This window comes from Stigmatopora nigra, chromosome 22 (assembly GCF_051989575.1).
Source record: "Stigmatopora nigra isolate UIUO_SnigA chromosome 22, RoL_Snig_1.1, whole genome shotgun sequence".
NCBI classification, from domain to species: domain Eukaryota; kingdom Metazoa; phylum Chordata; class Actinopteri; order Syngnathiformes; family Syngnathidae; genus Stigmatopora; species Stigmatopora nigra.
This window is the reverse complement of record NC_135529.1, coordinates 3,501,816-3,513,964: the sequence shown is the minus strand read 5'-3', so window position 1 is coordinate 3,513,964 and position 12,149 is coordinate 3,501,816. Positions and strand designations below refer to the sequence as shown.

General features: G+C 38.9%; 1 protein-coding gene across 7 annotated transcripts in view; it reads right to left on the bottom strand.

Moving 5' to 3' along the window:
• The window catches only part of LOC144215971 (3',5'-cyclic-AMP phosphodiesterase 4D-like), a 119,542-nt gene that overhangs the window by 60,063 nt on the left and 47,330 nt on the right, over positions 1-12,149 (bottom strand). The window contains exon 1 of one of the 7 annotated variants that reach the window (XM_077745206.1): positions 4,109-4,708. The exons of the other annotated variants lie outside the window; for them this stretch is intronic. Within the exon in view, the coding sequence (XP_077601332.1) occupies positions 4,109-4,371 (263 nt within the window). The 5' untranslated portion in view covers positions 4,372-4,708. Of the gene's footprint in view, positions 1-4,108; positions 4,709-12,149 lie in introns of those variants that run through there. 7 annotated transcript variants of the gene reach the window in all.

Here is a 12,149-nt window from a genome sequence, read left to right as displayed (position 1 = left end):
GATGTGTAGCTGTTTTAAAAGGTGACCATTCAGAGAATTTTTTCCACTGCTTTATGCATATCATTGGTAAAAATGAGTGGGACTTGATTCTGGTTTCTCATGTCTGCAATTTGTGATTTGATTGCTATTGTTTTTGAACGGGAAAGCTCTGCAAATGAGAATATCTGACAAGGGTTTGACATCTCACTGCATCTTATAATGCAAGTACCTGCCCAATCTTTGCTTCCCACAAACCCTCATTAAAGCAAGATCACAAGGCAGCTAAATGCTGCTTTCCTGATGTGCAAAGCTGAAGTCACTTAAAGTCATACTAGATTAAAAATGGCTTGGACTTATTTTGGGACAAATTCCTCAGCTTTTCTCAACCAGGATCTGACTGGGTTTGGTGTGTTTTGTGAGAACTGATACACACTGTCATGGTTGTCTGACATTGAAATAAATAAATAAAATTAAAACGTATATAGTTTAGTTTGATCCCACAATCTACCGTGTAAACTTTTTTGCCTCATTAGTGAAGGCCAAAAAAAAAAGAAAAAAAACTACTGTTTTGAGACCCTAATATGTTGGCTTGCTCTTAAGTAACAGCTCCTCTGTACTAGTTTCATGGTTGACCTTGTCAAAGGCAGACCTTACACAATTATGCTTAGCGCTGCTTTGCATATTCCAACATAACAGTTAATCCACACTCAGTATTTAGAATGATATGAAAAAGATTTTAATGTTTGTTTTGGTTATTTAGCACTTGTGTCATATTGATGCTTACTGGGGGAAAAGAAAATTGTATATATGGCCCAAAGTCAGCTGGGATAGACTCCAGCACCCCTCACAACCCGAGTAAGGATAAAGCGGTTCAGAAAATGAGATGAGATATATATTCGAGCATTTAAGTCCAGCCCTATGGAGCAGCACAGCTCTGCCATCAGTCCAATCATTCCACTGAGAGACATTGTTTCCTTAATGAAGTGTAGAGTATTACCACTGTGAGCGAGTAAGTGCGCGTGTCACCAAAATTTAGCGCCTAGTGGCATTGTGAATCCTTGCGGTGGTAAAACAATAAGATGATTGCTGTAAATTACACCAGTTTTGCTTGCTCTCATAAGTCTTCCTTTGCCCACGGTGCAACACCTCTACTCGTCTGCAACATCATTTTTTCATCTGACATTTCTTATTGCTGTTGTTTTTTTTCCACCCTAAATGTCAAAACATCAACACAGCACATTGCCTTGATTAGTCAGGCGTTTTTCCTTGTTTACCGCCTGGCATTCCTTTTTTGCAAGCCAAACGCCAGTCACGACACAAACTTTGTCTTCCATTTTCATACATACAGAAGTTGACACATCTCAGTCCATATCAGCACCCACAGGCAGTTTGAGTCAGTTTTTCTGCCAAACATTTAAAGTTCATTTCCTCAGTTACAACTTCAATCACTAAGGTATGGTGAGGTTTTTATTTCTACAAGGTTTGTGGGTGACAGCACTATGGTGTATTATAAGTGAATGACTTTAAATGTTTTTTTCTCCAGAAATTGAAACCAGTTATGTGTTTTATTGTATTTAATTATCTAAATCTTTTGTCATTTTTGAATCCACACACCCAAAGAATGAATAGTTTTATCACTTTTAATCGGCTTGACTACTCGCACTTCCCTGCTTTACTATGTGTGACAACAGGAGAATGATTACAATGACAATTGCTGAATTTAGAAACAGGCATTGCTTCAAGACAATAGTATAGCAAAATATATTTTTGAAGGTCATCTCTACCAAGAGCAGACTTCTCAACAAGATGGTGAATTACACATGTTAATTGTTGGCTACTTGGTGCCAGTTGGCCACGCTTACTGAAGTAAGTTCAAGTTTTTTTGTTTTTACTGTGATGACATTGGTGGATTTGGCGGTAGTATTTGTAGTTTTTTGTTGCTGTTGTGTTTGTGCGAGTTATGCACTACCGCTAAAGTTGTATTGATAGCTCAGGAAAAAAGGTGGTAAAGGCCAAACAAGACAGAGTGTAACAAATGTGTCAGTTGAAACCAAGGAAGTGTATTACAAACAACAATTCTAGAACCACAACATGCCTGACTAGTTTTAAAAAATCTAGCGTACTGACTGGTCTATCACAGTTCATACATTTATTCTGTTAAACACATGAAATTAAGTGGGTGCAATAAAACGACAACAAGACGACATGTATTGACCAGAGATTACTTATTACTGGTGTTACAGAACACAGCAGTCTTTTGACAAGTGGGTGGAGAGTGGGTGTGTAAAAAGGACTTGACCGGTATTCAATTGATTTACTCATTCATCTCATTATAAATGCTAGCTCTAGGCATGAGTCTAAATTATGCAATAAGTTCCTATTTAGATCATGACAGTTCTTGGTGTAATGAAGCTATGATACAATTTGCCGCATCTGCTATTGGCATCATATCATTGTGGTGATCTTGAGCCAATGGCAGAAAAGAGAAAAATCCTCTGATTATTGAATGTGCATAGCGTAAAAGATTATTTTTTTTACAACAAAACAAAATCTCATTCAAGAGGGAGATGGGGAAGGAATGATAATGGTGGTGTAAATGGTTATATAATCTAAAATAACCACCAAGGACAAACTGTTGTGTCCTCGTATGTGCTCTCAGGCACATATAAAGAAGTTATGAAATTGGAAATGACACTTGGAACATGCAATATACGGGTGGTAGTTGGTGAAAGACGGATAACAACGATAATATAATTGGAGGGAAATGACTAAAAATAGATTGTGCCAGAAAACCGCATTAGAAGCATTGATAGAACGGTAACATATTATGTATGTTATTGGGGTGGAGGGGTTTGTGTGTCTCAATGATAGTCATGGCTATTATGTCTCTGGCTTTTTTTTGGCAGGCTCACAGTTGGCAAAAAGGTCTTAGCTGGGGGACCAGACTAAGAACGGCTCAGAAGACCTACTATGATGAGAAATAGATTTGAACTGTGTTTTGTCCAATTTGTTGGGTTAGGATTTTCTGTCTAAAATAAGGTGTTGCATTTCTTGTATTCATGAACATCGTTTAAAGGACCGATGAATGCCAATAGCCACAGAATGGTTTCCACCAAATCAGGAGGAAAACATGGTGGTTGTTGTGGCGGCATGCTGAAGACTGACAAGTAGGGAGTGAAACACTAATGGTTAACGTCAGCAAGTCCAATGTTCTTTCTTTACGTCAAATTAAAAAAAAACTAACGAAGAAAAGCAGCAAAGCAAATACAGAAACTAGTTTAGCAAGCGGCGCTCACAACCTCATAATGTAGGGTGCGAAACACTGTCATAAATCATGGACATCCTGTACATGCATAAAATTAGAACCCATCAATTACAAGGAGATTGGAAGTCAGTGGGTGAAGATGGATTTGGTTAATGTGGGTGGAGGAAAGGATGAGCGGGATGATGGCGCAGCGGCCAGGGAATATCGATGAAAGCAATCGCTGTGGGAGCTTGATAGCTTGGTAGATATATATAAGAATAGAGCATGGATTAATACTCTTAAAAAAAGGTCACTGCATTGAGCGCTATACTATACAAAAATACAGTATTGCAAGAAAACTTCATTGAAATAGTTGTAGAATATTTTAAAATGGAATTAATGGACAATAAGCTGTTCAATGAAGGAGTTTTAAGTTCCTCCTAAAAGAAGAAAGAAAAATAGCAATATCTTAACCCTTCCACAGCCTTTTAAACACAATTAAAATAAGAAAATGTTTTAAATTCATTGCAAAAGAAAGAGACAGTGCATGTCAAATTGAATAAATATTAATATACTGCGAGGGGTGAGCTGTGGATGACAGCAACTCATGTTTGAATGCAATGCATGTCTTTTGATTTTATGGTTTTCCATAGGTTGCAAAAACTCAGCCAAAATGGCTCTCTTCCCACATAGCAGGGCATCACAATAAGTAGACAGTAAAATAGAAAAAAATGGCTTTCTGCTGAATGGAAAGTAAAAGATTGCATAATTGACCATGGTCCACAAGTATAACGAAATGTTAAAGTTCTTGAAAGTTTTTCCCAAAAAGATATGCAGATGACAGCATTATTTTTAAATGTGCATTACGTCTGTATATACTCTCACCATGTGTGTGCTACGGTGAAGCGCCGCTGCTTGTGGGTGTTGTTGTTGAGGAGCATGCGACGGAGGAGCCGCGGCGAGTTGCGCGGCGAGAGACGGGGAGAGATCGAGGAAGGCGAGCGCCGGTGTCCTCGAGGTCTCTCCGGGTGCAGCAGGTTCTCACGCAAGATCTTCACCAAGTCCTCATTGAGGCCGGAATGTTTGGGCATAGGGGGCACGGCCAGGGTGTCCTGATGCGTCGGCCCCATGGCTGCCTGTTGGGCCATGCCTTGCCCGGGGCTTAGCCACTGGCCCCACCACTAGCACCAGGAATACGCCTGAGATCGAACGATAAAATCACCTCGATTGTAGCAGTACCAACTGCGAAAAATCTCCAAAAAGATGCCCTCTACCCCAAATTCCTCTGGATGTTGAAGGGAAAAAAATGTTCCCAGGTAAACAAAAAAAAAACCAAACAAAAATGATAAATCCTTTTTTTCCCTCCACCTGTCTCCTTGACAAGAGATGATCACAGAGGAGAGCTGCTGCCTTTGTCTGCAACACTGAGAAGATGAAGGGATGTTGCAAGACAGGAGAGAAGGCGGGAGGCAAAAAGAAAAAAAAGGAGGGGTGGGGGGGAAACAACGATTCCAGTCTTTCAGAAAGCCACAGTCCAGAAAATCCAAACCTGGCAAGAGTTGGACTAAATGAAGGTGTGTGTTCCCCCCAAAATACTGCTTCATGAAAACTAACCGGAGAAAATTATCACCACCTCAGCATGACTAAATCTAGTTAGGCTTGCTAGAGTTCTGCACCATCCAATCGAGCAATTCATCCATCCACATCCTCCTCCCATTTTTCCTCCCGACACACACACACACTGACACTCACACACACAGAAAATGACTGCTGACTGCAGCCGGTTTACAAGCCACTGATCTTTCGCAGCAAGCATGTGCATGTGTGTATCTAGCGAAGGAGGAAAAGAGGGAGGAATGAAGCACGTTTGAGTGATACTGATAAGGTGTTTTAATAGCAGCATGCTTCTGAGAGTGGAGTCGTGTGGCGCAAGGGATTTGATGTCAGGTTCAGCGTCCAGATGGGGTGAGGGACAGTCTAGAATGCCAAGAGTATTCCTAAATATTTACATGTTTGAGGGGACATGATGTACAAATGACTTCATATCTGACAATGTTTGTGAGAGCAGTGTATACTGACCTACTAATAAAGTTTTCAGTACACCACCAAGGAGGAAGAATAACCATATTCATGTGATAAATACATATATATTAGGAAATATATATTTTATAGTATTCAGAGGTATTTATTTTACATGCAATCATATTCTGGGCTCTGCTCCTGCAAGTAGTAGCAAGGAGAGAGCAAAGCATCGACTCCCCAGTGAGAGGACAAGTGAAATCAGCTGATAGTTACACTTGCACCCGCCAACAATATCATACTCCCTCAGATATTCCAATTATTTTCACTGCTTCCTGGGTGAGATCAGAATGAGCATTAACTGTTAACTCGTTTGGAATCGTGAGCAGATTATGATGACAATACTTTCAAACACTTGATCGGCCTAAAAGAAATCTCTTTTCCAAAACATCACATTGGCTTCTTTACGGATGATAACAACATTTTCGTTTGTCATTTTTTTGGCCCTTGTCACTCCTTCACAGAACACACAGACAGGAAGCAATTGAATTCTGCGTAAAAGCGTTGAAATGAATTGAACAGCTGCAATGTGGCAGCTAAGTCAGTGGGATCTGTCGCGTTACATCACGGGAACACTGATTGGGCGAACCACAAACTGTGGGACATTTGTCTACTGCAGCTTGCGTTCCGTCGGCAATGCCAGCTATCGTCATTTTTTTTCTTCTTCTATCCGCACTGTGCTCTTTCTTTCTTTGCCGCCTTCACTTCTGCTTTTCTTCCTCTGACCTTTTTCTTAGCAAGATTTTCCTCACGCCGCACGACAATTCTGTGCATCCTAACCCCCCTCTCTCCTGGTTACCAGGGGCAACAACAAAGATGGAGAGGAAAAAGTCATTAAAAACTACAGGCTGAAGCAAACAATTGTAATGAAGAAAAAAAAGGTAGGAACCGGGTAGATGTATGAATAGAAAAATAATGGGATGAGGGATGTACATTTCCCTTCCACACGGCATTGAAACACATCGGCATTTGTTAAAAAGAATGCATGGAGCAAGAAGACCATTTGTCTCGCCTTTTCGACAACACTTGACAAGGGAAATGCCATCTGAGAGAAATGTGTGACCAAGTGAGAAAGTGAAGTGAGGCTGTTTACGCCTATTTTCCCCCACATGCGACTGACACTAGCCGTTTGTAAAAAAGAATACATTCACAAACACAATCACATGCTGAGCTGCAAAAACAATTGCCTGAGAAGTGAAATGTCATCCCACCACTGTGTCTGCAAAAAAAAACAGGGAGGAGGTGCCACTCTGCCCCAAGAAATGAAGCAGGGAGGTCAGGCAACCACAGAAACAAAAAGGAGTCCCAAGGACAATTGGATTCATTTTTTATTGTTCCACAATATGCATTTTTGTTCATTTTAATGCAGAGGGAGAGATTCCTGTACTCATTTCAGCCAAAATGTGGCAAGAGAGCCAGTTTACAAGCATCCCAAAGCTTGTGAAACCTGAAAAACATGGCCTGACCGATATACATATTTTAATGCATCAATGGTTGTTAGAGTCTTTGGACCCTGTGATTGGCTGGCAACCAATTCAGCAACCTGCTTGCATTAAATAATTAAATACTGTAATATCAAATAACAATATTTGGTTAATGAATATTTTATGGGGAAATGATGATTCTGTAGTAACATTTTTAATATATTTGAAATCTTTATCTGATATATCATTGGAATGACCATTCAAGGTATTGTTTTTCTTTTCCCCCTAAAAAAACCTACTGTAATACTGTGATAGTGAAAAACTATATAGGAATGATTGGTCTTGAGCTTTGAACTATATAACAAATAAAGCTATCTCTAAAGGCTATACATTTACCATCATTTATCCACACTGCAAAGGATGGATAAAAAGATGTGACTCATACCCAGATGCATAATATTTAACTCATGCTCAGCCTTTTCTATTTTTTCCTTTAGAAATAAAAGGTCTGTTAAAAGACAACATAAAATGTGCATTGATGAGAACCAAATCCATCTCTTCTTTCACCAGTGTCATGTAAGGACTGTAATAGAAACTATGAAGTGCAATCCACAAGGGCTTTGGAAAAGGTGCACCGTGGCCTCAAACCTTCTATAATTTGGCCTTCAAAGTTCAATTTATTCATGCAAACAGCAGTATCCATATAGACCAGTTAAAACTACTATACAGAAAATGTTTATCTGTACAAAAGCCCCATTTTTAAATGAATGTGAACTATAATGGTGCGATTACACCTGACATGGAGGATATGCTTTTATTCCCATTTAGTACAAATGATTCTAGAACGAATGTTCGATCCCTGGTGGGTTCCGGTGTAGGGTTTGCATGTTCCCCCTGCGCCATCATGCTCTTTATCTGGGTACTCCAATTTCCTTCCACACATCAAAACCATGTATGGGAGTTTGGTTGAACACTATAAATTGCCCCGAAGTACGAGAGTCAAATGGTTGGAAAATTAATGAATGAATAAGTGCCCCAACACTGTTCAAATTCAAATCTGAAGCCAATACTAAATAATCTGTATACAAGATGTTTGATGTCATATCATTTATTCCCACTTGGAGTCGCCATTCCCTAATCCATGACTTAAAAATGAATCCGTTATGGGATAAACTGCATGACAAATAAAAACTAAATGAATTGAGTGTATAAATAATAATAATAATTATCCATGCAAGCAATTGCACTTTTACTCAGTAAAATGACAAAACCACCAACCAATTAGGGTTGATGCCATTAAGTGAGGAATAAGATCAAATTTAGCATGCAATTTCCTCAATATTCATTGAGAATTATTGGTCAGTTTAGTTTTCCAGAAAAGTTGAAAGGTTATATTTTACCCCCCCCCCAAAAAAAATGCTAAATTACATATTGTCTTCAGATGAGGAACATGCATGTTTCAGACCCACACCCCAAAGTGTGATATCTACAGGACCTTTCAGCGAAATACTCTCTAAACCAACAATACAAAACCTTTTCTCTAAAACATGCCAGCCTAAAACAAAGCAATATGTATTTTTCTAAATTAACCCGCAGTAACTCCAGTTGACCAATAGATGACAGCATCAGTGCAGAAATGTTCTTTAGTTGGCCTGCAGTAACATTCAGACTATTGTCTAAAATGAAGGCCGGCAAATCATATTTATCCATGCCATATCTTTTTATATCTCTCTAACCTACATTAACTAGCATTATCACAAAAATGGCATAGCAATACATTTTTCAAAACTGTGAATAAATGATGTCACCTGGGTTAAAGACATTCCATAGTTTGCATATCCACGACCCACAAATGACGATAATGACTGGATAGAACTACCATTATGACATCAATCAATACTTTATTTTACACATTTGGACACATTCCCATAGATTTTTATGAGCTCCACAAATTATTGTTTGGTGACCTTGAGTCCCTTGAAAGGATTAATGTAAATGAAAACTATTATGATCGTAAGTGTTAAGTATCAAGTGACTGACCTTTGCAAACGACACATTGGATGTTTTAAAAGCCAAAAAGAAAATGCAGTCACGACATAATACTCTTATTCATCTTAATGATAACCTGGAATGTTTTATGTCAGAAGCTAAATATAATTCTGCCTACTTTGGGGTTTTATGTCTTTTTTTTGCTAGGTTCAAAGACACAGGTCAAGGAAAAAACCTGTGGGAAGCCTGCAGATTTTCAGTTTCCAACTATTCCCAATGGGACAATAGCAATTGAGTTTCCTTGTAACAAGACGATTGTATTGTTTTCCCTCAATATGAGATTTTGTGATATTATATCATCAAAGTACATACAATTCAGGTTATGTGACTTTTTTTCACAAAATCTAGGGAGTTGGGTGCATTTTACAGTGATGCCATATTGCAAATCCTCTTGAAATTTTTTGTTTAAAAGTGGGCACGTGGCCTACTGGCAGATCTTTGTGTGCATCTGTTTTTCTACATTTACCCCAGGCATGGTTGCAATGAGTGCTTGAGTTTTGGCATTGGCAGAAGAAGGTAAAGGGCCAGGTGGGAGGAAGAAGAAGAAGTGGAAGAAGAAGAAAAGGAAGAAGAGAAGGAGAAGGAAAATAGTGAAGGTAAATGAGCAAGAGCAGCATGCCAAGTTGCTGAGAGCAGCTGGTAACAAACCCTGGGTGAAAGTAAATAGATGAATACGAATGAGAAGATATATGAGGAATATAAACAGTAAATACAAATGTGTAGGATAAAAGAAAGGCATGAAGTTGAGGGCAGTGTCCCAAATAGCCAGTAGGCACTATCATCATGGTCCTAGAAAGAAGCAATCTTGCTCAGGAGGGGATTAGAGGGGGGGTGTTGGGCCTACCCTTTCCTCATTTCAAACCTAATTGTTGGAAAACCCATTAAAAAAATAGCATCTTTGCTACAACCCTTGAGGGTGATTTTGCAAACATTGCAAAAACTCCATGCAAAAACCTTTTTTTAAACACATGACAAGGAAGGAAATGAACAAATTTGTGCTAGCTACTCCAACATTGCAAATAACCGCCTTGCACCTCCAAATCGACCAGCGTTAATTTAATCGGACAGAAAGTGAACTGGAGATACGTCTCCGAAATCACAGCCAATTTGCCTATGATCTGGTCTCATTATCATCCTATTGAATAAAAAAAAGAGGGCTTCCGCGAGGCTCCGTGCTCTGAGCCGTTGGAGCAAAATACAAGAAAACTTACAGACAACTCTGGGGACTTCAATGCTCAAAACGTTGTTGCCTTCAACATGCATGTTTATTTCTCTGAGCACACGAGCAGGCAAATGCTTAGCCATTGATTAACATTACAAATTATTTATACAGAAAAGCAGTCAATTTTTTATATAGGGCAAAATCTGTTTATATATATGTTATATTATTTCATTATCCTAAAAATTCACCATTACTTCTATCCAAATAGCCAAAAATAATAATAAAACACTTTCTTTATTTTACCAAAAGTAACCAATAATGACTGCTTGTTTTGATATATTGCAATTTTGGGCTAATGTAATGTATAGGTTTCAATCATTCCAATTATAATGCCTAAGTATGGAAGCTATTGGTACCCCAAATCTGAAAAGAATCTATATTTTGAAAACCCACAAAAAGGCTATATATTGTTCCTGTTTGAAGACAGCACTTCATTACCAAGCTACTGAATTACATGTTTATAGCCGATGGAGCATACGCAGTGGACCCACAAACAGCCCCAAGCGCTACTTAATCCATGACTACACAAAACATGTACGTGCCACTTGACTGCACCAGTAAATATGAAGCAACTCTGCTTGCCTTTTGCCTTCAATCTAACCACACCCATCCCCTGTGCCGACTGTCAATCATACTTCTGCCACTTTCTACAGCGTGGATGCTATTTTATTTAGCGTGTTTTCTGTCGACACAACAGTGCTTGTTTGAACCATTCGAGCCATAATACAATTTTGAAGTAGAAAACAGTGACTTCCTCTGCCCAGGAGTTGTATTTCATGCTCCTAGAAAAAAATATTGATCTATTATAGAATAGCAGTCTTGTTAAACCACACGTACATTTATTGGAAATACTGTAAATGTAGTGAGTTTACTTTTTATTCATTCATTCCCATATGAAAACGTCAACTTACTTCAAATGCAATGAAAGTAAAAAAATAATATTAGCAAGATACTCACACACACACACATGCTTACTGTTTAAAACACTAAAAGCAATGCATTTGTTTTGGCATCAAATAAAAATAGGTTCAACACACCATCTATTCATTCATTGAATAGAATACAATGAGTTTAATTTATTTAGAATATGTCTCATTTTACATGAAAAAACATTCATCATCCATGCCACTTATTCTCACAAGGGTTACGGGGGTGCTAGACCCTATCCCACCCAACCATGTGCAGCAGACGGAAAGCATCCTGAATTAGTTGCCAGCAAATCCAAGGGCACAGAGAAATAGACTCACACTCACAATCACAGCGCCACCGAGTGGCAATCAAATCCAGACCACCCACACAGAAGTCAGGTGGAAGGACCACTGCACCATCAGGTGGCATGAAGAACCCAATTATTCCATTAACTTTAAGCTCTGTAAAAAATCTCCAATGATGACTTCCACTTCTCAGTACTTTACTTTGAAGGTTGATATTCAATAACAATTAATCAGACTTATTAAGCTCCACTTCAAGACAGTTTGTTCTCCTTCGTTACCCACCTCAAATTCTTACTCACATCTAGTTCATCTGCAATGACAAATGCGCCTTGGAATATTAAACATCCTAGACGAATCCTTCAGGTTGTGCACATGTAGTCTATCAATCATCATAATGCACGACGATGACAAATCACGCAAGTCTGTAGCGTACCTCCCGAGACATTTTTCCAACCAACACCAAATGATAAACCCTCTAGGTTATTTTATTTTTCAGTTGCTTTTCAGGGATCTATTTTGAGACCTTTTGGTGCCGTGTCTAAAATCAATGGCAGCACACTGCATGGGCAGCTCCCCAAGCCTAGAACGAAGGACATTGCACACTGTCGATGTAGGGAAGACCGGGGAGGACACTCCTCCTTGGTGGCCAAATGGGACGTGCCACTATTCTCTCTACTATTCCCTGGGGATTCAACCTCTGTACACTTGAAACCTTAAAACATATCATATGAGAACAGATGGGATTTTCTCATCCTTTCTTTTTGGTCGCTCTAGATAATGAAAAGTCTTTACATAAAAAAATGTTTCTCACTGTTGATAGCTGCTACTATTTTTTAACTGACATTACATATGCCAATCCCAAGTGAACATTAAGGATGGCAGCGCTGTATATTGTGTGCTTTTGCTCAAACGAACATCTTTTAGTTTGGGATGGTCAA